This window comes from Lutra lutra, chromosome 2 (assembly GCF_902655055.1).
Source record: "Lutra lutra chromosome 2, mLutLut1.2, whole genome shotgun sequence".
Classification (NCBI taxonomy): domain Eukaryota; kingdom Metazoa; phylum Chordata; class Mammalia; order Carnivora; family Mustelidae; genus Lutra; species Lutra lutra.
The window spans coordinates 99,856,721-99,883,591 of record NC_062279.1 but is presented as its reverse complement, the minus strand read 5'-3'; the positions used below and the strand labels follow the sequence as shown (position 1 = coordinate 99,883,591).

The 26,871-nt window shown below is 46.6% G+C and overlaps 1 protein-coding gene across 3 annotated transcripts in view; it reads left to right on the top strand.

Moving 5' to 3' along the window:
- TSPAN5 (tetraspanin 5) overlaps positions 1-25,951 on the top strand; it is a 171,495-nt gene extending 145,544 nt beyond the window's left edge. For all 3 annotated transcript variants that reach the window (XM_047718037.1, XM_047718036.1, XM_047718038.1), the window contains 6 exons: positions 11,250-11,396; positions 15,456-15,626; positions 18,131-18,256; positions 20,634-20,681; positions 20,778-20,894; positions 23,775-25,951. In XM_047718037.1, coding sequence (XP_047573993.1) covers positions 11,250-11,396; positions 15,456-15,626; positions 18,131-18,256; positions 20,634-20,681; positions 20,778-20,894; positions 23,775-23,840 — 675 coding nt within the window. In that variant the 3' untranslated portion in view covers positions 23,841-25,951. The remainder of the gene's footprint in view (positions 1-11,249; positions 11,397-15,455; positions 15,627-18,130; positions 18,257-20,633; positions 20,682-20,777; positions 20,895-23,774) is intronic.
- The last annotated feature ends 920 nt before the right edge of the window (positions 25,952-26,871 follow it).

The following is a 26,871-nucleotide window of genomic DNA, read 5'->3' as shown; positions in this document are numbered from 1 at the left end:
GCACGCCACTAAAAAAAGCAGCTCTGTGAGGGCAAAGACTTTTGTTTACTGCTACACTCCAGTACCTACAGCATTGGCACAGAGTTGGTGTTCAAAAAATACTGCTTCTGAAACAGTGAATGACCAAACGAATGATGAAAGCATTCTCTTAAACCGTGGCAATTTTGTGGCCTGTGGCGTTTAGTTAGAGAGGTATGAAGTTGCCTCAGATCTCATGTTGGTGGGCAGTGGGGACAGATCTTCCTACCTGAGAGTGAGCAGAGTTAGTTACATGTGGCTGTGATGTCTGATCGATAGCGGGACAGTGTTACAAACAATAACACGGCCCCTAATTCGGGACGTTGGGGAAGAAAATAATCCTTTATTTTTGGCATAAAAATGGGAATCAATATGTGATTGTCCTGTTTGGTGGGAAAAGGGGTGCCTTTCCTTCTCCATTTTGCCCAGCACATATGCTGGTTCCTTAGCATTTGGGTGGGGGTGAGAGGCAGAGTGCTCCTTTGCCAGCAATCGCAGGTTGGGGTGCTGCCTGCAGCGTCAGCGAGGACCAGGAGGAGCCTCCACTTTTCCGAGTAAGAAGAGCGTCCGTCACTGGCCAGGGCCCGTGGTCCCCTCCTGCCCCCCCAATCCAGCCACTTGCTCTCTGGGCCAAGGGTGCATCCAGCTGGCTTTAGGGGGCCTGAAAACACCTTGCAGGCAGGGGTCCTGCGCCCTTTTCCACTCAGATCTGGCTGCATGTTGCCTGCACTGCTGGGGCTGAGAAGATGTCTGAGCAAATGAGTGAGACCTTGCAGAGGAGCTTTATATGCCCTAAAGACGGCACAGGAAAAGGTAGCTCTTCCTGAAGAGGTTTCGTTTTCACTTCTGTCTCTCTGGATCTTTAGGGTTAAACTTTAAGAGAACGATGACCTATTCTTTGTGAGGTGGGGAAACTGAGGCTCAGAGGGGTTACACTGGAAGTCTGGCCTCTCCCCATAGGCTGGTCCCCAGCCCTCCCCTGCCCTCCTTTTTGCTCACCCTGCTCTGGCTCCAGTGGGGAGCGGGCTAGAGGGAAAGTCAATGGCTGTTCTGAGCCCAAAGGGGAATGGGAATTAGAAGAGCTCTGGCCTGTACTGCTTTTCTCTGGGGCTTTCCTGGGGATGGATAAGGAAGATTCTTTCTCCTGGAGGCTTTCCCCTGACCACTGCCTTGCTGTGAGTCTCATTTCAGAACCTTCCAGTTGCTTCTTGCCACAGTCATTGACAAGATTATTTTCCAAGACTCACCTTGGAAAAACTGCTCCAGTTTTCCCAGGAAGGAAAATCTGAGACCATGAGATTCAGTGCTTCAGGCCATTCATGGTGGTGGCTGTTGAGTTTCCATAGCCAGAGGGAGGCTGTAGGGGTAGGGGGTCCCCCAATATCTGGAACAGAGCACTACACGCTTTGGCTTGGAAATTACTCTTAAGGAGCCGCTTCTGAGATGCCGAAAATCCTTCTTTGAAGATAGCGTCCCATTGGCAGAAATATAGTGAGTTAGTCCACATCTCTCTCTCTTACCCAAGTTATTCTCTCGAGTTTTCTGTTGTAATCCAAAATCTGAAAACAGAGCAGCTCTTGCTCAGTACCTGCAAAGTTAGCACGCAAGTTAATACGTTGTAACCAGTACTTTTTCTTTTGGTGTGTCTGTGTAAACCTTTTTCAGAGGGGTTTCTCAGGAATGAAATTGAGGTGGGTCAAAACTTCCATGACTTTGTTGTTCCCTCTCAGATATCATAGTCCTACTTTCATTCTGAGGCACAAGTCCAGGCCCAGATGAGTTGGGTGGTGATCAAAACTCCAACCCTGATGATATTGGGTTCCAATGTTCTCCCTCACCCAGCTTCATCTGCCTTGGGCCCCTGAAGAAGGGAAGCAGGGTGAGGCCTTTGCCCCCTGCTTCCTCCTGTCACCCCTCCCCACTCACCAGATGTTCCTCTGCCCACTTCCTGCTGGAGCTGAAGTGTGGGTGGGGCTGGGCCCTTGGGACCAGGCAGAGGGTGGAGGGGATGATATCTTGGTCTTTTTGAAGCTTCCCTGCCCAGTCCCTCTGTCTGGTGGTTCCCTTGAGTTTGGTGGCTATGTCTACTCTAAGTGGCTGCCTAGTTCCCCAGCTCAGACCCGGCTGTCTTCCTCAGCCTGCACTCGTCTGCACTCTGCCTTCTGAGGTTTCCTGTTCTTACCCCAGCTGCCTCTTCCTGGGCACACTCATGTGGGGGGTGAGGCCCATGGCACCAAGAATAGTCCTCGCCTGCCCTGGAGCCCTCCTCTTTCCTTCTCGGGCAGGCTGGCCTAGTCACTGTGTCTCAGAGCTCCCCCAGTAGGCCCCTTGAAACTCCTCACCAGGTTTAAGGTAAAAAGCAAGCTGCGGGGGGAGTGGTGGTACACAGCACGGCAGCTACTTTCTCTAGAGAAAGGAAATTCTCTCTATTTCCTCCCCTATGTCACTTTCTGTCCGCTTGATTTTGCTGAGGTGTGCGGGGAGAGAGGAGCGCCTCTTGGCCTGTGGGGGGTGGGGGGTGGCAGCAGTGGTGGGAGGCCTTTGTCTCCTACTTACTTGGGTTTTCAGAGGGTGATCAGGGAAGTCCAGGGCCAAAAATATCATTTTAACATGTTACATATCTTAAAATTGTAGACACAGATACACAATGTTCTTTTGAAAATGAGCACCTTCATGCCCACGGCTGCTTGCTTTTCTTAGACAGTAGAGCACCATGGACGTGGGGTAGGTCGGCAGTAGACCACTCTGGGATCAGCTGACCTGGGCTGGAAACTCTGCTGTGTCACTTTCTCACCCCGGCAAGCTGGCCACTGCCCATCTCAGAGTCTGTTTCCTGCCGTGGACAGCTGTCCCTCCTGGTAGGCTTGTGGTGAGGGTGACTTAAGCTAGGTAGCCCAGTGCCAGCCAAAGCATGTCCTCAGTAGCGTAGCCCTTTTCTAGAAAGCCCACCTGGATCACCCCAGAGCCGGCCAGCTGCTTCCGTGACATCCACCTGCTGCCCAGGTTGTGAGCTAAGTACACAAATGACTGGGGCTTTCCGCTGCTCAGAACGCCCTCATTCAAACCCAGCTCCAGCCCGCCCACCTGTTAGCCTGCCCTCAGCGCCTGTGAGGCTCACACATAGACCCCCTCAGAGCCAGAGCCTATCACTTCGTCTCTGCACTTGCTGACATCACCTTCTCCCCCTCCCCTCTGCGCTCCCACAGCACCCCACCCTGCTGCTGCTTCTGCCCAGCACCCTGCTCACCTGTCTCCCTGCCAGATGACCACCTGAGGGTGTCACTGTGCCTTCACTCCGAATACCCATGACACATACAGTTGTCTTTCAGCTCTCGGGTGATCCTGACTTTGCTCAGTAACTGAGTGACTTCTGTCTCTGGGGGCCTAGAGCACAGTGATCACCTGCTGCGAGGCTGTTTGCTTTTTCTTTTCTTTCTTTCTTTCTTTTTTTTTTTTTCCACTTTAGTTTGGGCAGGGAGCGCACCATGATCAGAGCCTCTGTTAGGTCTTTGGGTTTAAACATTATACTTAGGACCATTCCTGGGTATGTATTCCATCATGAGGACACACATGTAAAGGCGTCTGGCGAGTGGCCTGGGAACAGTCTGGATTTCTGAAAAGTGACACTTTTGCCTGTGGATTTGTTTCCATGTTCAGAGAGGCAGTCCCTCCCTCTGGGGTGGCGTTTCTGGTCCAGGAGCAACACCAGTGGGTGGGACTTGGCACAGCTGGCCACGGCACCAACTGCTTGATAGCAGGATTTCTCCTCCCCTTCCTCTCCCCAAACCAGGTCATGGCCATTTTTTAAAAAGATTTTCTTTATTTATTTTGAGAGAGAGCAAGAGAGCGAGTGAGGTGGGGGAGAGGCACAGGGAGAGAGAGAGGATCTCCAGCAGACTCCATGCTGAGTGCAGAGCCCGGTCAGTCTCAACCTTATGATGCTGAGATCATGACCTGAGCTGAAATCAAGAGTTGGACAGTCAACTGACTGAGCCATACAGGTGCCCCATGGTCATGGCCATTTTTAAGCTGTAAGAAGGGATTACTTAATCTCACCGATGATGTTTTTTTGACAAAAAAACTAGGTGACCACATGCCTTTAAGGCAGCTGGCTTTCCTTTAACCTTGCATCGCTTCTCCAGGCCCTGAGTCCTGCTGCCCCCACAACTGTACACCCTCCTGGACTACGGGTCCCAGTGAGCTCCTGGTTCTTCACCTTTCAGGTCCTCTCTCTGGACTCTGCCACGATTCCTCAGGCAAATGGATGTCTTGGGGTTTGCAGAGTGGCCTTGTTTTGTAATGTTCTTTGGGGATCTCTGATGAATGTTGAGGGAGCAGGTCTGTTGCAGTGTGGTCTTCCTGTGGACAGGTCTTCCTATTGAAAGCTGCATCTCCAACTCTCCAGGACCACTCCCGGAGCTCATTTTCTTTAGAATATTCTGTCTTGTCATCCTCTCTCAAGTTGGGAAACTCTTCCCTCCTTTGTACTCTAGGAAAGCTGCTGCCAGTTCCACCCCAATAGGGTCCAGTTTATGGGGGATGGGTGAATCAGGACCCAGTCCCATAAATCTCAGAGGGGTCCATCTGGCCTGGCTCTGGGTGCACATTCCATATGACTGTCTCTTTGTTTCTCATCCAGCAGTTGGAAGGAATGTGCTTGTATATGCCAAAGCAGAAGAGCCCCAGACCTTAGGGGCGTATTAATGCTATTTTTGCATTTCTTTTCTGTGTGGGTTGAGAGAGAAGAAACTGAAGCTTGCCAGGTGGCACACAGAGGACTCTCTGAGCTGGTGGTGGAAAAAACCACAGACACTCCTGAGGTTTATTGGTTTGAAACCCTTCCGCAGCTCTGTTTGCCTTTTCATTTCTACACGTGCGTAGAAGCCTTTTCCAAGAAAAAACAGTTCTGCTCAGAGCATAGTCCTTTATTGCAGAAGCATGGGTGAGAAGCTGCTTCAGTTTCAGGGATAGTTGAATGAATGAGGTGCTGAGGAGGAGGAGGTCAGTGGGAAGGTGGGCCAGTTTTCTACATTCTTGCCGAGGTGTATAGTGTTCATCAAACCACGGGACGACAAGATCCCGCAGGGAGGAGGACATTGTTAAGTATCTGGAAGGTCCCTCCGGAGCGGAGCATCTTCAATGACCAGTGCACCCAGTTGGCTCCTTGGCAGCGGAGGCCTGCTTTCCCTGTTCAGGGTGCGGCCATCTTGGCAACATGGCTGCTGACTGCCCAGTGTGCTCACCACTGTTGACTCACTTCTCACTGCTCTTTTCTCCACGGCACCACTTCTGTGCGCTCTTAGCTTCTACCCATTCATGGCGTCTGCCTACTCATGGCTTTTGCTTACTCATGGCTTCTCTCTTCTGCCTCTACTTGGAGTGTCTTTAGGTGACTTTCCATTCCCAAACAAAGACGATCTGGCTGTAAGTCAGTTACTGCCACCTTCATTAGGTGTGATCATCAGATCTGGTCATGGCTTTCCTTAAAAGGGTCAGGCAGAACAAGTACCAGAGCAAGATGGATTCCCCTCTAGTGCAGTTGAGTTAGAGGCTCCTTCTCTGTGCTTCAGTGTAGCATCTGATGTGTTCCTCTTGGTCTAATAGGGTAGTGATGGTAGTGAGGATGGGGATAAATTTTCACTGAATTCTTACTTTGTGCCAAGCACTTAGCATAGTGTTTGGATTTACTTGAATTATTTCCTTCATCCTTATGATGTGGGGTACCATTTTGCTGATGTGGAAATTGAGACTTAGGTGGGTTTGGTACCTTGCCCAGAATCACATGGGTAGTAGGTCGTGGAACTGGGATTCAGGACGAGATATCTGTATGATCATGTCCTGTGTCTTTGCCCCACAGCGAGCACTGTCCAGGCAACCCTCTTTCTGTGTTTCAGGATTCCAGGGGAAATTGTAGGCGAGCCCAATGGACTTGAGTACAGTGCAGGATGAATGCTTCCTGCCGCACTTGAGGGCAGCCTTGTCCAAGTGACTGGTGTATCAGTTTCCCTTTTACTACTGTGGATGCACACTGATATTTTTTGTTTGTTGGCTCTCTAAGCCTCTGTCTGCTATTGCTTCAGACACGTTCCATGAACATGTCTGATTTCTTTTTAGACACACATGGGTCTCCTTGCTAAGTTCTGAGAGATACTGTCTAGTCCCTAGTAGATAACGGAAATGTCCTATTTCACTGGAGGATCATCTCTTAAAGGCTCTGGATTGATATGCCAAGAGCTAGCTGTCCAAAAGCCAATTTCTGGAATGACTAATTTGCTGAATATATTTGTTGTTTTTCAACTTTTTAATTGGCTGGTCTTCATCTTGTCTTCGGAGCCACCCTTTATGGTGTGGTCATTGTGTTTGTGCATCTCCTGCAGCACTAGCCATAGACCCTGGGGAGCTGGCTGAGGGCCTCAGACTGTAGATACAGGCATATAGAGTGTGACTTCGAAGAACTCTTACACGATAACAAGGAACATCTGTGTAGTGAATCTCCCCCCGCCCCCCCACCCATATTCTTAGGTCTGTAGTACTTGAATCTCTTTTTCTTGTGCCCTATGATCTCGGTCTCTGGCTCTCTTCTGCTGACTGTTCTCCGCTGCTGCTGTTCAGAAGACCATTTTCGTGTCAGCCCAAACAAACGGATAAAGGAAGAAATGCACGTGGCTAATTGCTCTGCTTCTCCTGCATTTATCGTCATTCCAGTCAGGCGCAGCTTCGCAGGATGGTATTTTCTGACTTTATGCACGACGTCCAGGACCCTTAACCCTTTCAGCTCCCTGGGCTCTGCCTGCAGGATCCTTGGAGGAGAAGCACAAGCCCGTACCCCCCGGGATGCAGATACCGGGCTGCGTGTATATGTGCTTCTCACTTGAGCAGCAGTTCTGGGTACAGAGGAGAATAGCCAATTGCCTTTTTGTACTATTTTTTTTTTCCTGACAAGTTTGAGTTTCTAAGAAGTTGATGTTGAAGGCAAAGGACTGAACAGTCATGTTTACATCGAGAATTGGAGCTTACATCATGTATTTTTTGTCAGTGACAGAGACAAAACACCTAAGAGTTCCATCCAGAACTCATTTCATTAACGATGCTGAGTTGATAGAGAGTCAACAAGAAGGAAGACTTTACCTGGGCTTAAGGGCTTGGTTGACTGGAGGTAGCAGCCAGTTGAGTAAAGGGGTCGTATTAAGCCCAACACTTAGCTCTGCCCCTTTCCTGCTCCCTGTTGGGCCCCCAGAACTTTCTTCTCAGCATAAAGTGTGAACTTCCAGTGTTGGCCGAGTGTGTGTGTGCATATAGTTATGCACCTGTGTATACGCCCACGTGCAGCACTGAAAGCCTAGTTGATTGACAGCTGTTGTCAGGTTGTGCAGGACTCCTCAGACGCAGACAGATCCAGACAGAACTGCCTTGTGCCGTCAAGGGCATGTATCATAAGGATTTTGGAGTGATCCGCAGAACTCCTCGTCAGGTCAGGAATTATAACGCCGACAGGATTTTCCGTCCCAGCCCTTATTCTTTGTTTCTTCCTACACCTGGCTTTCTAGTTCTCACGGTGGAGACTTTATCCACATGGTGAAAAACATAATGCTGCTGCTGATTTGGGCCTTTTATAACTTCAGCCACAAGAGGGAGATGCCTGTTCCAAACCTTGGTGTGCGAGGAAGGGGATTCAGACTTCTCAGCAGTCATGAGGGAAGGGGGGTCATGAGAGAATTTGGCTGCTCTGAGGGGCACATGGAGTGCATTTGAGGGGGTGGGCAGGAAGCCTTGCAAGATGGGGAAGTGCTCTTGCCCAAAGATGAGGGTGGTGCCCTCAGGTTCCCAGAAGACTAGGTGTCTGCTGGTGTTGTTCTAGTGCATTCCTGAGGATTTACCGTGGATGGGAACGTCTATTTTAAATCACTTGGCAGACTTAACTGTAATCTTGGAGTTTGTATTTTTTTTCTTCCGGCTTCTTGTCAGCTACAAGCCTTAATGATAATTATTCTTCAGCAGGCATGTTCTAGTACTTCTTACTGATTTGTCACATTGAGCTTAACACAATTAAAAAGTCCAGTGAGAAGACCCCATCTCTGAGACAGCAGAAGGCCGAGCTCTCAGCTCACCATCATTTCTGTAATCCGGAATCTCGGCTGCCAGGATTGGGTTCAGCTCGGCTGTAATCTCTCTGTGTAGTCTGAAGCAGTAAGACTGCTTTTCGGGGGCTCTTGGGAAACATGGCGCAGGTGAAGGAGTGCGGTCTTTTGTTGTTCATCTCCATCTGAGTAAGTAATCCTAATCCCGAGGAAAAGGCAGAAACTTGAGGTTTGACAAGTTGAGTTAGTTTCCAACTGATAGTGACCTGGGTATATTCTGCATCCATTACAAATTAAGTTCTTGGTCGTCTTTTTCAGGCTTTGCAGAGTATTATTTCCTCAAAGCACTCAGTATCTGTCTCCAGTCCTGCCTTTTGCCAGAGTTTAGGATTAAAAGTAGAATCTGTAAGGCCAGCTAGACCCCCAAATGATTGTTGTTTCCATGGTAACAGTAGGAAGCCCCTCAATTAAAGCTGCCCCTGTAGGCTGGACAGAGTAAAAGTATGAAAATAAGTTTGTCTGCAAAGCCAAATACTCATCCTCCAAATTAAACCCAGAGAGGACAGATGCTCCAGGAAACTACTGACAGTTGAGATCATGGTTTTTTGTTTTGTTTTGTTTTTGTTGTTGTTGTTGTTGTTTTAATGATTTTATTTATTTGTCAGAGAAAGAGAGAGTGAGAGAGCACAAGCAGGGGGAAGCCACAGGCAGAAGAAGAAGCAGGCTTCCCTCCAAGCAAGGAGCCCGATGCAGGACTCGATCCCAGGACCCTGGGATCCTGACCTAAGCCGAAGGCAAATGCTTAACCCACTGAGCCACCCAGGCATCCCAGAGATCATATTTTTTGTAGCCTTTTGAGGGTGTAGCTCAGTGTTTGAGACAGAGGTGTGCATGTTGGTTGGCTGACTTGCTTTGCCAGAGTTGCCCAGATAATTGTCTCTTTTATCCATGACCTCTTTGTGTCCAGCCATAGCTCATGGAAGACTGTTTGGGAACAATCTGATCTTTGCTCAGACTTGAGTGTGAGTTACAAAAGCCCATTAAAAGTGGGTGGAATCATAGAATGGTCTTAAAGTTGGAAGGAACCTAAAGGTCATTAAGTCCCAATGTCACATCCAATTTGGGAATCCCTCCTACTGCAGAACTGACAGAGGCTCACCGCTTTGGCTCTTGCATGAGCCAAAGCCTTCTGTCATCCTTCTAGGGAGACCTACTGTTACCAGAAAGGCCTCTTTGTGATGGAGCTGACATCTCTTCCTGTCACTTACCCCTCTGCTGCCTTGTTTGGGTGCCAAGGAAATGCAGTCTCCTTCTCTCATAATTAAGTTAACTTTTAAGAATGTATCATGTACCCTCCAATGTTGTTTTTCTTTCCCCCTGGCTGAGCAGGTACAGAACATTAAGACCTTAAGCGTTAACACCTGTGTTCCCAGGCATTCTAGGGGGAGAGGTTGATTTCCTTCTAACACGGGACCCTCAGTACTGTTGCCTGGATTTTGTGTGACTTCTCTGGCAGAGTTTTTTTCTTTCTATCATCTGTGTAGGTGGAGAATTGATAACAGTATTCCTGTGTTTCCCCTCTCCACCCACACACCCCTCCCTGGAGTACTCCTAATTCAGAGCTTGGAAATCTAAGAAACACAAGACTGGATTAAACCATTGGACCAAGCTGTCTCATGAAGGGTGTGGTTGCATTTGTGACGTCCCCTCAGAAGTCTTGTGAATACACCCTACATTCCTAACTGCTTTCCTCATCTCTCAACCCTTCATCTGTGACTTGACTTAAACCTTTGGCCTTTCCTGTAAGGTTTAAATTGTACATTTTAAGAGTTCTTTATTTCTCATATGTGTTCTATTATTAATATCCTACTATTGTTTTTAAGTCCATGCCTCCACCCCCCCCAAAAGAAACAAAAACCCAACAAACAAAAGATGTTTTTGTGCAAGTGATCCTGCAACCTTAAAATGGACTAAAACTTAAAACCCTTAAACTCAGGCTTTCTGATAGCAGCAGGTCTCTGGCGATGGATGAGAGAAGGCTTCTGCTGACTGGAAGTGCTGGGAAGCAAATACATGGCTCCCACTGGTTGAGGAAAGAACATGAAGTAGATCTTTTGTTCTGGTTCAAAAAAAAAAAAAAAAATCAGTGAACAGCTGTGTGACCTCCGGCAAGTCACAGAGCCTCTCTGGGCTCCATTTTCCTTGAAGTATAAAATCAGATAAATACTTTGCATTCTTCCAGGTTGTTGGGAGTGTTTTGAAACAAATGATTTAAGACTTCACAGCGAGCTATACCATGATACTCTGGGATGTTTTGAGAGTCCAAAACTAGTAAGATAAGAAAATAAGATATTGATGATATTGGCTATTTCAGACTCCTGTACATTCATGGTTTCAAAGTAACAGTGGTCCATCTCTGTAGGAATGAAGAGCAAACATGCACCTTGAATTTTAGAGAAAAAAAAAATCTTGTAATTTCTAACATAGGTTCTGGGTGGTATTTGACATAGTATCATGGTTGAGGGAGAAATTTTTGTAAAAAAAAAATGTTCATAGAGAAATGAAAGAACTCTGGGTTCCTTTAGCAGGAGAATAAAAAGGGTGGAAAGCCAGGGAGTAACTCTGGATTTGCAAAGGATTTAAATCTCAGTTCTCATAAAAAACGTGGTGAGGAAATACCCCCCAGTAAGTCAGTGTGAGACAGTCACCAGCACAAAGCACCCAGGTGGGCTTTGGGGATCTGAGCCTGATAGGGTCTCCTGTGAAGCTCAAGGGCAGATCTCGAGGCTCAGTTTTTCCCTGGAAAACTTCCAGGGGCTTGTGGCTGGGACTGGCCTTGTGTCAACCTTCGGTACCTAGCTCATTCCTTGTTCCCTACGAAATGCCACAGGCTTTGGGCAGGCGCTTGTCTGACCCCTGCTTGCCCTGGCTGCTGAAGAGTGACCCCTCTTCCTGGGTGTTGGGAAGTGTGTTTTTCTCGCACAGTTTTTAATTAATTTGCAGTGTTTCTTGAATATCAGTCACACCTCATCATCAGATCACCTCTGAAATGTTTCTTTGCGAGGGGGACAAGGCAACTGTAATAATCTTTCCATGTTGAAAAACTGCCCCCACATCCTGGTGACCCGTTGTGTTTGCTTCTCTGCCCCCCAGGGAGTTCTGTCCAATATCTCTTCCATCACCGATCTCGGCGGCTTTGACCCAGTCTGGCTCTTCCTCGTGGTGGGAGGAGTGATGTTCATTTTGGGATTCGCAGGGTGCATTGGAGCGCTACGGGAAAACACGTTCCTTCTGAAGTTTGTGAGTATCCCGTTCTGTGCACTGGCCGAGGCCCAAGCTCCCGTCCTCCTGCAGGAGGATGCCCTATCTCTAGGCAAGGTGGCTCTTCCAAAGGCCCAGTGAAAATATGGCCCGGTTGACGCTTTCCTTTCAGGAGAACTCTCTAGATCACCCTCCGTGCTTCTTTAGTGAAAGCCTTTCCTTTGGAGATTCCTTCCAAAGGAGGACGGAAGGGCCTGTGCTTCCATGTATGTATCTGAAACAGGCTTGGTAAGTGTAGCCGACGGTCACCTGAACATGCCGGTCAGTCTGGAGTGTGGCATGGTGGAGGGCATCTGTGTCGATGTTCTCTGTGCGGCAGTGTCCACTCCCCTTTCCAAAAACAGGGAAAGGATGGGAAACAAAAAATCCACCTTCCTGTCGTGAGGAAAGATGGTGAGATTTCTAGGCAAGTGATAGTATCATACCACATGTTCCTAGAATCCTGCTCAACGTCATCCAGAGACATTTTCACTTAAGACCAGAGCACAGGCTAGCCCCGGTCCCCACAGCCATGTGGGACATGCTGCTCTTCCCCAGGATTCCTGCCACGTCATCCTCTGGCATTTTTCTTGAATGCCCCTAAAGAGTGTGGACTCAACCATACCCCAGCCAAGGGTAGCCTGCTTCGAATTTGGGCAGCCCTGGTACAGATGAGGTTTTGGCAAATCAAACCTGAAAGGTTGTATGTTTAAGCTGCAAGTTTACATGACACTGCTGGGAAACGAGGGACACTGGTGTTCCCTACAATTGAACGAGCAGTTGGTTCTCTGTTCTGTATACACTTGTCTGTGGTGGGAGCAGCTGGTTTCCCAACACTCCATTGGCCTTATGGCTTATCTCCCAGTTCCCCCTTTTAAACACAAACACAAACACACACACACACACACACACACACACACACACACTCTTCTGTCATCGCCCACCTAATCAAAGACCAGGAGACCAGGTGAGATTTGCCCCTGACCCTCACCTGCCGACCTGCCAGTCTTCCTGGCAAGAGATCCTTCTAAATGTGTGGGCTCACCTCACTCCACTTTCTAGAGCCTCATCGGACCCCAGATAATATTTAACCATTTGCCACTGTTTTATCAGTTTTAGCCTCCATGCCCCCAAATATGGGATCCTCTTTAATGTGATTTATTTGAATATAGTTCAGTTTATAAGAGGAGTCCCTTTGATATAATTTATTGTATTTGTCTTTGAAGGTACCAGAGTTAACAGCAGAAACTGATCGGTTTCTCCAAAATCAACATCATAATTTATCAAGCCCCATGTTGGAAATGAAGAAAGTTGTATCATTTCTTGGCTTTTGGAAATCACAGATAATATTTAAAATGGCTTCTCTGTTTAGGACAAACAGTCAGAACAGGCCCAGAATATTCTTTGAGCAGGAGCTATGGAATAAGTAGGAAGCGAATGCAAACATGCCTTTAACAGCCCCAGGAATCTGATGCTACAGGGCTAGGAGATTTGCTGAGGGAAAATCTGGGAGCTAAGATAATGGGAAATGGAAATGGAGCTTCCTGGTCAACTGAGGCCCTAAGACAAAGGCTGCGAGTCAGTTTCTGCACCTTTGGAAATGGGGGAAATGAGGTCACAGGGCCAGGACAGAGAGGTTTCTGCCAAATATTTGATAATAACTTAATTTGAACTCAGTTTTTGATCTCTATATCATGTAGCAGTAAGAGAAACTTTACCAGGGTAACTGGAAAATGAACTTGCCTAACCTCTATGGTGGTGAGAACAAAAATCGAATTAACTTCGTGCATGGCTTCTGTGGTGGTGTTTTGTGTGCACATGCGTGTGAGCCAGCTCTGATTTTTCTCAGTTGCGTAGCATGATAACCTTTGTATTTCTGTATCTACTAAAGGGAGGGGAGTTGTTTTACACTACGGGTAGGCCCTGAGTAAGAGTGATCATTTTTTTCACTGTCCTTTTTTCTAGATGGAGGAAATCTTACTTTGAAATTAGAGGTACCACTGATGATAGTGAATGAATTCTCATGAATTCATCAAGAGCAGATAACCAGGAGGAGGTCTGTGGAACCTGAAGGGTTGAGCTCTAGAGCGTCTAGAATTAAGAGCCCAAACCTTGGAGTCCTATACTTTGCCAGGCACTTACTTCTTTCTTCCACCCTCCCCTCCTGCCCACCCTCCCAGAATGGCACTCTGCATCCTGGCTCCACACTGTCAGATGTATGGACCTCTGATGTGAAATGCTCCCCCCTTCCCATCCCCACCCCCACAGCCCCTAAGACTGGGGGTCTTTGGAGGCAGGATTGGGTCTTACCCATCCTTGCTTCTGCAAAGCCCATCAAATCCAGGACCTGATCTATTATGGGTCCTTCAGATGTTTGCTGGAGGAATTAACACCTTCTGTCTTTTCCTTACCTTAGTAAGTATCTCTGCAGCTTCCTTTGCATCCCTTCTCCAGCACATTTTTCTCTCTCGGTTGGTTGCTGGATGTCTGCTTGCTGAGCAGAGAAGCAGCAGGCAGCGTTAGCCCCCTCCCCTTTCTGCCCCCTCAGCCGCTCGTGTCCTGGAGGCTCTGTGGGGTCTGCTGAGCAGCTCTGGCCCCAGTGTCCCTCTTTCTGTCCTTGTCGCCAGAAACTTGCCTGGTCCTTCACAGCCTCATTTCTCATAATCTGTTTCAGCAAAAAAGTTGGGAAAGAGTAAGAGTGTGGGGTGATAGGAAGTGGAAAGAACTGTGGGTGTGAACAGTGCGTTGGTGTGACTGAGATGGGGCTCTTCAGAGTCTTGGAGATGAAAGGGAAATTTCTCCAGATGCCTGGGCGGTGACCGACCACCTTACCTGTGGCCCCAGCCTTCCTGAGTAAATTCTTATTGGCCACATCAGCCAGAAGTCTGCCTTCGGCTGCAGGTTGATGTTACTTAAAATCTTCTGAGACTGGTATTTACAAAGAAGGGTGAGCACAGCTAGTGTTCCCAAGAAAACTTTCAATCCAGTTTTCTTTTTTTTTTTAAAGATTTTATTTATTTGTCAGAGAGAGAGAGGGAGAGCGAGCGAGCACAGGCAGACAGAATGGCAGGCAGAGGCAGAGGGAGAAGCAGGCTCCCCGCCGAGCAAGGAGCCCGATGTGGGACTCGATCCCAGGACGCTGGGATCATGACCTGAGCCGAAGGCAGCTGCTTAACCAACTGAGCCACCCAGGCGTCCCATCAATCCAGTTTTCTTAATGGGAAATGATTTTCATGTCCTAGTCACCACCTCCAGGCCCCCCTCCCCAACTTCCTCTTTGACCTTGTCATCGAAGACGGACACAATCTGCTATTTTACCCCATAAAGTAGGTGCAAAGAGGATTTAAAGCAGTGTCTAAATTTGTCTAAATCCAAAAGAAAGGAATGTATTGCATACAGCATGAAGGCCATAGTGACAGATGACAGTCGATCTTCAAATACTGGGATAGTTTATATTTCATGGTGACAAGGCTTACTGGAGGTGAGGGCAGGTCATTGTTCAGGAGTGGGGTGGTTCGTGAAGCCGAAGAAGCTCATTAGGTCGCAGTGTGGGTCTAATGAGAAATGCCTCTTATCCATGTTTGCTTATTGGCTTTGTTGTTTAATTACCAAATGGACCAACAGAACCCCTAAAATGTGATTATGAACAATTCTTTTTTTTTTTTAAGATTTTATTTATTTATTTATTTGACACAGAGAGAGAGAGAGAGAGAGACAGTAAGAGAGGAAACACAAGCAGGGGGAGTGGGAGGGGAGAAACAGGCCTCCCGCTGAGCCAGGAGACCAATGTGGGGCTGGATCCCAGGACCCCGGGATTATGACCTGAGCCGAATGCAGATGCTTAATGACTGAGCCACCCAGGCGCCCCGATTATGAACAATTCTTAAAAATCCTTTCTTGGAGTGTAATGGGCTATTAGCAAATCAAGAAACTGAAGAGTATCTGCTTTAGACACGTGTAACAACCCAGTGTAATTACACACCTTTTTGGAAGGGACCATTTAAGTACATATGACCAAAATAGCCCTTTAAACTGTTCTCTGTGTGTCTTTTGTCTTAGTTTTCTGTGTTCCTGGGAATTATTTTCTTCCTGGAGCTCACTGCTGGGGTTCTGGCATTTGTTTTCAAAGACTGGATCAAAGACCAGCTGTATTTCTTTATAAACAACAACATCAGAGCGTACAGAGATGACATTGATTTGCAGAACCTCATAGACTTCACGCAGGAATATGTAAGTTTAAATTTAGTCTATTTTTAAGTTGAAAGCCTTGTCGGGGAATGAACGCTGCTCCTGGCTTCTGGCCACGCCGGCTAGAACCTACCTCTGATTTTGCCACATGGTTTTTTTTTGTTGTTTTTGCTTTATTTGTGTATTCATTATTTTCTAACCTCCTTTCTGACTCCCGTGATTTATACCCTAGTGAAAATGTCCTATTTTCGCTTAATCTCAATTTCTACCAAGTCCGAGGGACAAAGAGAGCCTCTTGAACAACGAGATAATAAGCGCACGTGCTGTTTCCATCGACTGCTGCAGAGTATTGTTTTGCTCTCGGTGTAACATGTTATGTGGTGTCTTGGGGATTCTTTCTTGCTCCTTGCCCCCTTTTTGGCCATCCTCTAAACTTCATGGCTCCTAATCATACACTCAGCAATAGAATATTTGTCCACAAAGCTCCTAAAACATGCCTATCCAAACCTTAGAGCACGCCCAGTTCTGCACAACCAAAAGTTGAGCAACTTCTAAGCCCCCGTGACCTCTAGCAAGTGAAGAATCTGCCCCTTCCCCAGCCTTCCCAACGTTACTAGGGGACTTCCCCTGGCATGCAAATGACGTCACAGGTGCCTCCTTTGACTCAGAATGGAAAACGGTATAAACAGGAGGTCAGAAATAACAGATCTAGTGCCAAACTCTAATTAGCTAAGTGACCGCGGGCTAGCGGAACCTTGACCTACTTCCCTGATAGTATAGTAGAAATAGTTAACAGCTACTGTTTAACTCAGGCAAGTATTAGGACACTCTAATAAGACGTGTGGTTTTCTAGGAGGCTGAAGGTGTTAACTGTCCATGGGTGTTGAGGTCTTTATTTGTGTGCCCTGAGAAATTGGACAGGGGTGTCTGTGACCTAAATGTTTGTGGCAGGACTGGGGGGGCAAACAGAAGCCCAGGGGACGAGTGGCGGTCTCTCTGTTGGACACCTTTGCAGGGGGAGCTGGGCGGGGGTTCCCTTTGATAAAGGGAGGAGACGGTTGAATCTTGCATTGGCACTTGCCCTGTGGGAGCCCCGCTCCTTCGTTAGGTACTCAGCAGTGAGTGGGGCTGTGTTGCTGGCCTGGAGTGAGCTGCACCTCAGGTGTGAAATTAAGCCCTGGTTCATGTCCTGGGCGGACCTCCCCGATTTGTTAGGTCATAATAGATGCAGGCTCACACCTTGCCAAGTATTGTTGCTGACTAGTTTGCATGAAAAATCTGATGAAGCTTTGCAGGTGGAACTGGAGATGCACAAGCCCAGCCCTCGGAGGGTCAGATGAGCTGGAAGAACATGCGTATACACGTTCTCTTGCCCTGCTGTCTGCTTTATATGGAAATACTGTTATTTCATGTGATTTTATTTTTCTATCGTGGAGTGTAATGTGTTGAAGTTGCTCTTGGGCCTGAAAGCGAGAAAATGGTCAAGGCTTGATGTTTACTTAACTCAGAGAGGGTAGAGCTAGTCCAGAAGGGGAGTGACACAGGGCCCTCTGGAGCAACCAGTCCCTGTACCAAGCCCTTTTGAGACTCACTTCAGCAGCTCATTTTATACATATTTTAATTAGAGGATGGAATACTGTTTTTTATTTTTTTTAAAGATTTTATTTATTTATTTGACAGAGAGAGAGAGAGAGAGAGATCACAAGTAGGCAGAGAGACAGGCAGAGAGAAGGGGGGAAAGCAGGCTTCCCTCCAAGCAGAGAGCCTGATGCGGTGCTTGATTCCAGGACCCTGAGATCATGACCTGAGCCAAAGGCAGAGGCTTTAACCCACTGAGCCATCCAGGTGTCCTGGATGATGGAATTTTTTAAGTTAAAAATGTAAACTCATGTTCTTAAAAAGAAGTTCAGAGTAGTAACAGGTATATAATGAAAAGTAAGCCTGGAAAACTTGGGGCGATAATGAGTGTGTTCACTATTTTGATTGTGGTGATGGTTTCACAATGATACATATGCCAGATCTTACAAGATTGTGCCCTTTAAATATGTGCGGTTTATTGTATGTCAATTATACCTCAATGAAAAGGATTTTTACAAAACCATTAAGGCTGCAGAGACCATGTTTTTAAAAGGTCAGCCTCTAACTCTCCCACCACAGCCCCACTTGCCTCCTTCAGACATTGCCACGGTTTAGTGTCTTGTTTATCCTAGAATGTTCCTCCATGCACCCTCGCCAGGCAGATCTTGTTCGGACCGAATCTGCTCTACAACTCTTGCCCTGTCTGCCCTTCCAACACCTAACCCTGTGGATCTCACCAGCCATTTAAATCACATGCTAGCTAGCACATCCTTACAGATCTTGAGCCTGAGTCATTTTGGAAGCTTTTATAGGGCCCCTTTTGGTTTAGTTTGGTTGAAAAGTAAATTCTAGGCAGAAGAGAAGGTTAGCGCTGGCAGAAGCTGGGTGGCGGTCGTCTGGTGGTCATGAGTGTGGGCACCCGGTCGCCTCCAAGTCGAGATGTTCTAATTCTCTCCTGTTTGCTCTAGTGGCAGTGCTGTGGGGCTTTTGGAGCTGATGATTGGAACCTAAATATTTACTTCAATTGCACAGATTCCAACGCAAGTCGAGAACGATGCGGCGTGCCATTCTCCTGCTGCACTAAAGACCCCGCGGTGAGTGAAGGCCCGCGGACTGCCAGCCAGCTCTGCGCTTTCCACCAAGAAATGGGGCCAGGGGAGGGGCGGCAGGGATGAGCAGTGACTGTTTTCTAGAAACCTGTTCTTACCTGCTCATTCCTCATTGTAGCCCCTAAAGGGGGCATAGCGCTCAGATCTTCCCGGTAGGAGTAATTGTCTCTGACCTTAATTCAGCAGCACGCGTGGGTTCTTTTTTTTTTTTTTTTTTTTTTTTAAAGATTTTATTTATTTATTTGACACAGAGAGAGAGAGAGAGAGAGTTCACAGGTAGGCAGAGAAGCAGACAGAGAGATAGAGGGGGAAACAGGCTCCCTGCTGAGCAGAGAGCCCAATGTGGGGCTCGATCCCAGGACCCTGAGACCATGACCTGAGCTGAAAGCAGAGGCTTTAACCCACTGAGCCACCCAGGTGCCCCCACGCACGGGTTCTTATTCTCAGCCTTCTTGGGAGTTAGCTCAATAAAAATCAGAACGTTCCTCTTGGCAGTGTCATCATCATCTTCCCTCTTTGTGTGAAACAAAGCCCCTTGGAGCTTAAGCAACTTTCCCAAGCTCACACTGCTAGCAAGTGATGGAGCTGAGCTTTAGGCCCAGGGAGCCTGCTGAGAGTGCCTCTCATTCCTTCCTGAGAGGGACCTGCTTAGGTGCGAGCTCTCTGCATTGGCTGGGGGGCAGAGACCCTCTGCTTCCTGATTTGGTTCTGGGGGGCAGTGTCAGAAATTGGGGGAAAGTCCGAGGTGAGATAGGGCTAGTCTGCTAGGGAGGAAGACCGCAGCTGCCTGGGCTCTCGTTTGTAATGATGATAACTGCATTTTTCTTGTAATGATGATAACTGCATTTTTCTTTAAGAAAAGAAAAAGTGTTGAACCTGTTTAACCCTTTCACTGTGGGTTTGGTTGGGTGTTGGGTCACATCATGTGACTGGCATGTGGGATGACTTAAAATGCCAAGTGCCTTGTTGGAAGTTCAGTGCTCAGGAGTGAGCACTGAAACAAGGGGGAGAATTTGCTTCTGCACGTGTCTGTTCCACATTCTTCGGTCTCCTGGGCCGTTGGTGGTCTCCCAGGCCGTTGGTAGTCTCCCCCAGACCGCCCTTCTTGAAATCAAGCAGAGCTCCATGGGTGCTAGTGGATCAGTGGCCATTTCCCCATGCGAGGTGGAGCGTGTGGGGCTCCTCAAAAGGCGGCATGGTCTTGGTGTGGAACAGCGGTTCTCGGAGAGCTTCAGAGCAGTCTCTGGGCTGTTGGTCTGAAAGAGACTGGGAATCTGAAAGGACTGTGCTTGTTCCCCTGCTCTGAGACCTTGCCAGGAAGCCCACCTCTCCCACTGGCTCATGTCTTGATTTCCTGTGAGGAGGGCTGGCAGACAGGAGAGTGCCCAGCACAGAGCCCTGGGTATCCACTCAGGTGGCCTTGTGCCAACCAGCAGGTACAAACTGTTCTGTCTCCGGCTCCTGCCCTGGGTTAACATTCCATCAGAAGAATTATGAAGAGTGTCAGAAGGCATTATGCCTCCCCTTTCAACTACAGATACTCTGGGTAGAGATTTCTCATTCCACAAATGCCTAGCTAATAAAATCCACCCATACCCTGCAGAGGGGAAAAATAAACAAACCTAAAACAGGAGAATCCATGTTTCCGATTGGACCTGTGAGAAGTCAGGGTATCTGTCAGTGTGGTACGTTGTTGGGACATTGTTTTGTTTTTTAATTATTAAAGTAATGCATTCTCATTGAAAAACCATTTAAATGATGCAGAAGTTTATAGATTAAAATGTAGAAGTTCCCCCAAAAGAACATAAATGAAGGTAGTCATTGTGTTCTTTCCCCATGGTTTTAACTATGTCTCCATTTTCTAACCCTTGTAAGCTTCCTAAGGTTGTCAGTAACGTACCTGCTACTCTTATATTTCCTGAACCTCAGTTTTATTCTTCTGGAATAGAGGGCATATTTTAACACCTACCTTTTTTTTTTTTTTTTTAAGATTTTATTTATTTACTTGACAGAGCAAGAGAGAGAACACAAGTAGGGGGAGTGGGAGAGGGAGAAGCAGGCTTTGCCAAGTAAGCAGGGAGCCTGACGCAGGGCTTCATCCCAGGACCCTGGGATCATGACCCAAGCCGAAGGCAGTCGTTTAACAACTGAGCCACCCAGGCGCCCCTCCTACTTCTGAGGATTGTTCTAATAATTACTTGGGATAATGTATCAAAATGTTTATTTAACCTGGTGCCTCGGACATTTGCGTGCCCAAGTATGCATTCAATTAACGACACTTAACAGGGATCTTCTGCTAAGTCATAGGCAGGGTTTGCATCTGTTGAGTGAATTTCACCTTCCCGTTTTCTTTCTCTACCAGGAAGATGTCATCAACACTCAGTGTGGCTATGATGCCAGGCAAAAACCAGTAAGTGGAATCACATCTTGTCACTTAGCACAGAGGGTGTTGGAGGAGCTTTTGAACTTGCATGGTGACGCTGTGCTCTCCTCTTCCCTTGTGAAGGAAGTTGACCAGCAGATTGTAATCTACACGAAAGGCTGTGTGCCCCAGTTTGAGAAGTGGTTGCAGGACAATTTAACCATCGTGGCTGGTATTTTCATAGGGATTGCATTGCTGCAGGTAAGACAAATCTCCGTGGTGGATGTCACAGGGAAATGATGCCCTGGGAGAACCCTCGCCGTGACTGGAGCTCTGCTGAATCACCTTCATGTCACAGTTTTTAAGACACATCGGAGGGCTGGGGAACAGACCTGAACTATCTGGTTTGTATTTTATTTAAACCCCTGATTTTAGATGCTACCATCCTGAAATAACTAGGGAAATCTTTTTTTCCTTTTCAAGATGGAGGAATTGATTGGGTTGGCTGTTGCCTACTGGCATTCCAGTGTTGCCGTGGGCAAAGTAGTCCTTGCCTTGTGACGGGTCATGCGGGCAGGGATGGTCAGAAGTAGTTCCCAGTGGCAAGATTAAGAGTTTTAATTAATTAATTTATTTATTTATTTTAAGATTTTATTTATTTATTTGACAGACAGAGATTACAAGTAGGCAGAGAGACAGTCAGAGAGAGGAGGAAGCAGGCTCCCTGCTGAGCAGAGAGCCCGATGTGGGGCTTGATCCCAGGACCCTGGGATCATGACCTGAGCTGAAGGCAGAGGCTTTAACCCACTGAGCCACCCAGGTGCCCCAAGATTAAGAGTTTTTAAAGAGTTTCACAGACATTCTTTGTCCCTTTCTCTCTCCGGACCATCTTGTCAAAGTGTTAGTGAGGGAAGGAAGCATGCACTTTTCCTCCTAAGCAGCCCCAAGAGCTGGGGTTTTTAATCTTGTGGAGATAGAATACTTTTCTTAAAGGGTCGCGAATGGGGCACAATGGTTAGAAGAAATTAAAGAAGACCTAAATAAATGGAAAGCCATTCCGTATTCATATTGGAAGACTTAATATTGATAAGGTGGCAGTACTCCTCAAATTGATCTATAGGTTCAGTGCAATCCCTATCAAAATTACAGCTGCCTTTTTTTTGAAGAAGTGGACAAGGTCCATCCTAAAATTCAGGTGGAAGTGCAACGGACCCAGAGAAGCAAAACACACTTGAAAAAGAGCAAAGTTGGAGAACTCACTTTCTAATCACAGGCTTACTACAAAGCTACAGTGATCAAGGTGGTACATAAGGTTGAACATATAGATCAGTGGAATAGAATTGAAAGCCAGAAATAAGCTCTGCCCCTATGGTCAGTTGATTTTTGACAAGGGAACTAAGACCAGTCAAGGGGGGAAGAATAGCCTTTTCAACAAACAGTGCTGGACCAACTGGATGTCTGTAGGCTAAAGAATGAATTTGGACCCCTACCTCACACCATATATAAAAACTAACTCCAAATGGGTCAAAGACCTAAACTTAAGAGCTAAAGCTATTTAAAAAAACAAAACAAAACAAAAAACTCTTAGAAGATAGTGTAAGTGTAAATCTTTGTGAGCTTGATTAGGCAGCATTTTCTTACATAGGATACCAAAAGCACAAGCAACCAACATGAGTAGGTAAGTTAGACTTCATCAAAATTTAAACTTACATGCTAAAAGGATACTACTAAGAGAAAAGACAGTCCACAAAATGAGAGAAAATATTTGCAAATCATTATGTCTCATCGGGTTCAGTGTCTAGAATATATAAAAAACAACTAAAGAATAAAAAGACAAGCCCAATTCAAAGATGACCAAAGGAGTTTTTTTTTTTTTTTTTAAAGATTTTATTTATTTATTTGACAGACAGAGATCACAAGTAGGCAGAGAGGCAGGCAGAGAGAGAGGAGGAAGCAGGCTCCCTGCCGAGCAGAGAGCCCGATGTGGGGCTCGATCCCAGGACCCTGGGACCATGACCTGAGCTGAAGGCAGAGGCTTTAACCCACTGAGCCACCCAGGCGCCCCCAAAGGAGTTTTTTTTAAAGATTTTTTTTTTTTATTAGAGAGAGAGAGAGAGCATGAGAAGGGAGAAGGTTAGAGGGAGAAGCAGACTCCCCGTGGAGCTGGGACCCCCAATGCAGGACTCGATTTCTGGACTCCAGGATCATGACCTCAGCCAAAGGCAGTCACTTAACCAACTGAACCACCCAGGGGCTCTGACCAAAGGATTCAAACCAGATATATCTCCAAAGAAACATAGCCAATAAACGCATGAAAAGATGCTAATAATTAGATGTTAGAGAATTTCAAATTGAAACCACAGTGACATAGCACTTCACACATACTAGGATGGATGTAATTAAAAAGGAAGATAATAAATGTTGGCAAGAATGTGGAGAAATGGGAACCCTTGTACATTGCTAAAGGGACTGAGAATTGTAGTCACTGTGGAAAAGAATTTGGCACTTCCTCAGACTCAAATGGAGTTCACGTAAGACCCAGCAGTTCCACTCCCAAAAGAATTGCAAACCTGCTTACCAGAAAGCTGGACAGGGACATTCACATTAGCACCATTCATAACAGCCAAAAAGTAGAAATAGTGTAAATGTCTATCAGCTGATGAAGGATATACAAAATGTAGTTTATCCATCTAGTAGAATATTACTCAAGCCATCAAAAGGATTGAACTACTGGTACATGCTACTGTATGACTAAACCTTGCAAACATTCTGCTGTGTGAACCCAAAAGACCACATATTCTATGATTCTATTTATATGAAATGTCCAAAGTAGGCAAATCCTAGGGACTGAAAGTAGATTTGTGGTTTCCAAGGATGGGGGAATGGGAATGCCTGCTAATGGGTAGAATTCGTCTCTTCAGTGTGATGAAATGTCGTGGAATTAGACGGCAGTGATAGCCGCACAGCATTGCAGGCATACTAGACATCACTGAAGTAAAGACTCTGAAAGGATATATTTTATAGTATATGAATTATTTGTCAATTTAAAAAATCAAAGATAAGGAAAAGGAGATTCATTGGCCAGGGAGAAGCCTGCTGAAGTGGAGTTTCACTGTTTGACTCTTTTCCTTCCTTTGTTAGATTTTTGGGATCTGCCTGGCTCAGAATTTGGTTAGCGATATCGAAGCTGTCAGGGCCAGCTGGTAGAGCCCTGCCTCACTGCTGTATGACACTGGATGGACCCAGCCTTCCCGACCCTCCCACGTGCCCAGCCACATCCACGCCGCAATCCCACGGGATGGAACTGCCGAGAACTTGGTTTTGGGCGGGTACCACTGGGAAGTGCTGCTCACTGACGGATTAAAAAGATAACCAGTATGAAAGTCATTGCGCCGTGCATCTCTGCTGTGTCCATGAATTTATGGATGGTTGGATACTTACCAAAAAAGAAAAAAAGGGAGGGTGAGGGGCCCAGCTGTACTTGAATCTGTGGAACACGCAGTCTTGTTCTCTCCTTCAGTGATCAGAGGGCTGGGACAGGCGGTTTTTGCTCTTCGTCAGACCTTGAAGGGACTTCTGGTCCATGGCCTAAAGAAGTGCATCTTTTCTAAAACTCAACCCCTAACCTGGGAGGGCTGTGGGTTTTTTTGTTTTGTTTTTTGTTTTTGTTTTTGCATCCCTTCACTGTACATTCAGGGACCTGTTAAAACCATCATCCCAAGAAGAAAACAGCTTGTCTTTGGGTTCAGATGTTGTGATCACATTCAACAAGTCATGTGGGTGGGCACGCCTGGTCCCTCCCAAGGGGACTTGTGTGTTTCATGTGTATGGAGTAAGGGCTTTGGAACACTTAATGATGCTAAATTTTAACAGGACAGATTGTTGTTCTCAGTAGGCCTGAGCTGTATTTTCTATGAAATTCAAGGAGAAAATGAGGTTAATGGAGAGGCATTAACTAATACCCCTCACTCCAGCCCATCAAATTAGTTGTTGGATTCTTTGGAAACTGGAATATTATGCATTTTGTTCTGCTTTTTTTGTGTGTTTTTGTTTTTGTCTCCCAAAAGTGAGAGAGCTAGGATACAGTTTCTCTTAAAGCGTTTTCTTACTCAGAGCTTGAATATTAATTTTTTTGGTGTACTCTCCCCGCATGATCTGTGAATCTGACTCTACCAGTTCCTTTTCCTGCCATCTTTCCTACAAACATTTATAAATGTTATTTGATCAGCATTTATTTCATAAGTTCACCACCCTGAGCAGTGTGGCGTGTCCTCCGTGGCCAGGGAGGGTCCCGCCGGCTGGGCTATTGCAAGTGCTTCTGTGGACTCCATGATCCCTTTACCCTATCAGTCTTCCGGGCCCCATCTGCAGCCCCCCCCCCTTCTCTTTGAATGGAATCGAACCTAATTCTGAAACAGTGTTGACACAATCAAAAATATCCTAATATTTTTTTCTTCTTATACTGGTTTCAGTTTGCTTTTATTAAAAGAAACAGTGCATGGCCAGAGCTCCTTCTGTTCTCATAGTGCAGACTAACTGTCAGGATGGTAACAAAGCACAAATACTTAGGAAGGCAGTGCATTGATGGGGCAAGTGTTCTGTGACCCAAGGTGGGAAACCACTTCCAGGTGCTGCCACTCACCTGTCCCCACCGGCCTGGGGAGGGATGAATTTTGCCCTCCGATTTGAACCCAGCTGGTTTCTGCCAGGAGGTCCCTCTCCTGGGGAGCAGATCATAGCCTGTGAAATGCTGGGAAAACCACAGGTGTCTTTTGCAGTGATGACCCACTTGCCAACACAAAACTGGGCATCCAGCGAGCAGGCTTTATGGAAACTTAGCAAGGTTTTCTGTTTTAGCCCCATGTCGCATCACGATGGCTGATGAACGTGTTAAATCTGCTCAGAGGAAGGACAAAGATTCTTTGAAAATTGTCTCCGGGGTGTGGGTGTGTGTACGACTGCATGTGTGTTTTTGTGTCTCTGTACAGTTAGAGATGTTCATTCCCTATCCCGGCTGTAAGATGATTCTGTGTCATCTCTGCCTCCACGCAGTTGTCATTCTGTAGTGTCACTGCAACATGGAGAAGACTTGAGCCCCGCGGTTGGCACTCCTGTCTCTTTTTATTACCTCATACTCCAGTGAACTCCGTCTGACCAGTTGATTCAGAATCGGGCAAGATGCCCTCCCTTTGGCACATCCAGTGAAAGGCCAATCGGCAAGTCCAAGTGAGTTCTAAATTTTAATTAATCACCCTTTATTTTTTACACTTGAGAGTGGTTGTAATTAAGGCTGTCATTAATAAACTGGTTCTTCCTTACACGGAGTTATGTCTTTCTTCATTACCTGTCTTGAATCGCAAGAGTCTCTAATCCAGTGGTTCTCAGACTTTAGCGCGCGTCGGAATCAGCTGGAGGGCTTTCGAAACCAATGACTGTGTTTGCCTCATCCCCAGATTTTTGGATTTAGTAGTTCTGGGGTGGGATGCGAGACTTTGCATTGCTGAACAAGGTCCCAGGTGCCGCTTTTGCTGTGGGTCTTGGAGGCAGTTGTTGGAGAAGCATCACTCTGATCTGTTCTCTGAGGGGGAAAGGAACCTTTGGGGGTTTAGGAGGGAAAGGTCACTTTGTGCTGCTGGGTGCAGATGGAGAGCTGGGGACGGAGGACCTCTCTCCCTGAGGTCACCGTCTGCTGGTCACAGTCACCTGGAGGCCATGTAAGACACAGGTGATCAGCCCTTGCCCATCAGGGTTTTGGAGTTGGGGAGCCAGAGCCGATGATTTTAAGAAGCTCCCATTAAAAATTGAATACACGGTGAGATTCAGGACCCATTATTTTGGTAACATTCACAAGTCTTCTCTAAGAAAATAATTTCTAGTAGTCTCTGAGAACAATCTTAAAAATCCATTTGAGAAGAGCCAACAAAAATGTCCTTTCATTGTGAATTATCACTGTAGAAAGTCTTTAAAACTATTCAAGACTTTTTTCAAAGATCAAATGAGAACAAAATTTTAAGGTTCTTACAGAATTCTCAGACCCAAGTATGTCCCAAGACTTAAGTTTGAGAAACGTTTTACCTCGTTTCCCTGGGTATTTGAGACCAAAATGTAATTCTGACTTTAAAGAAATTTGTTCAGTGACAAAGGGAGATAAACAATACCCCCTTAAGTTTTCCTAGCAGTGCTGTACAGCTTGATTATCTACTTCTGTGAGGTAATTGGCCCTCCTTGCTCACAGCAA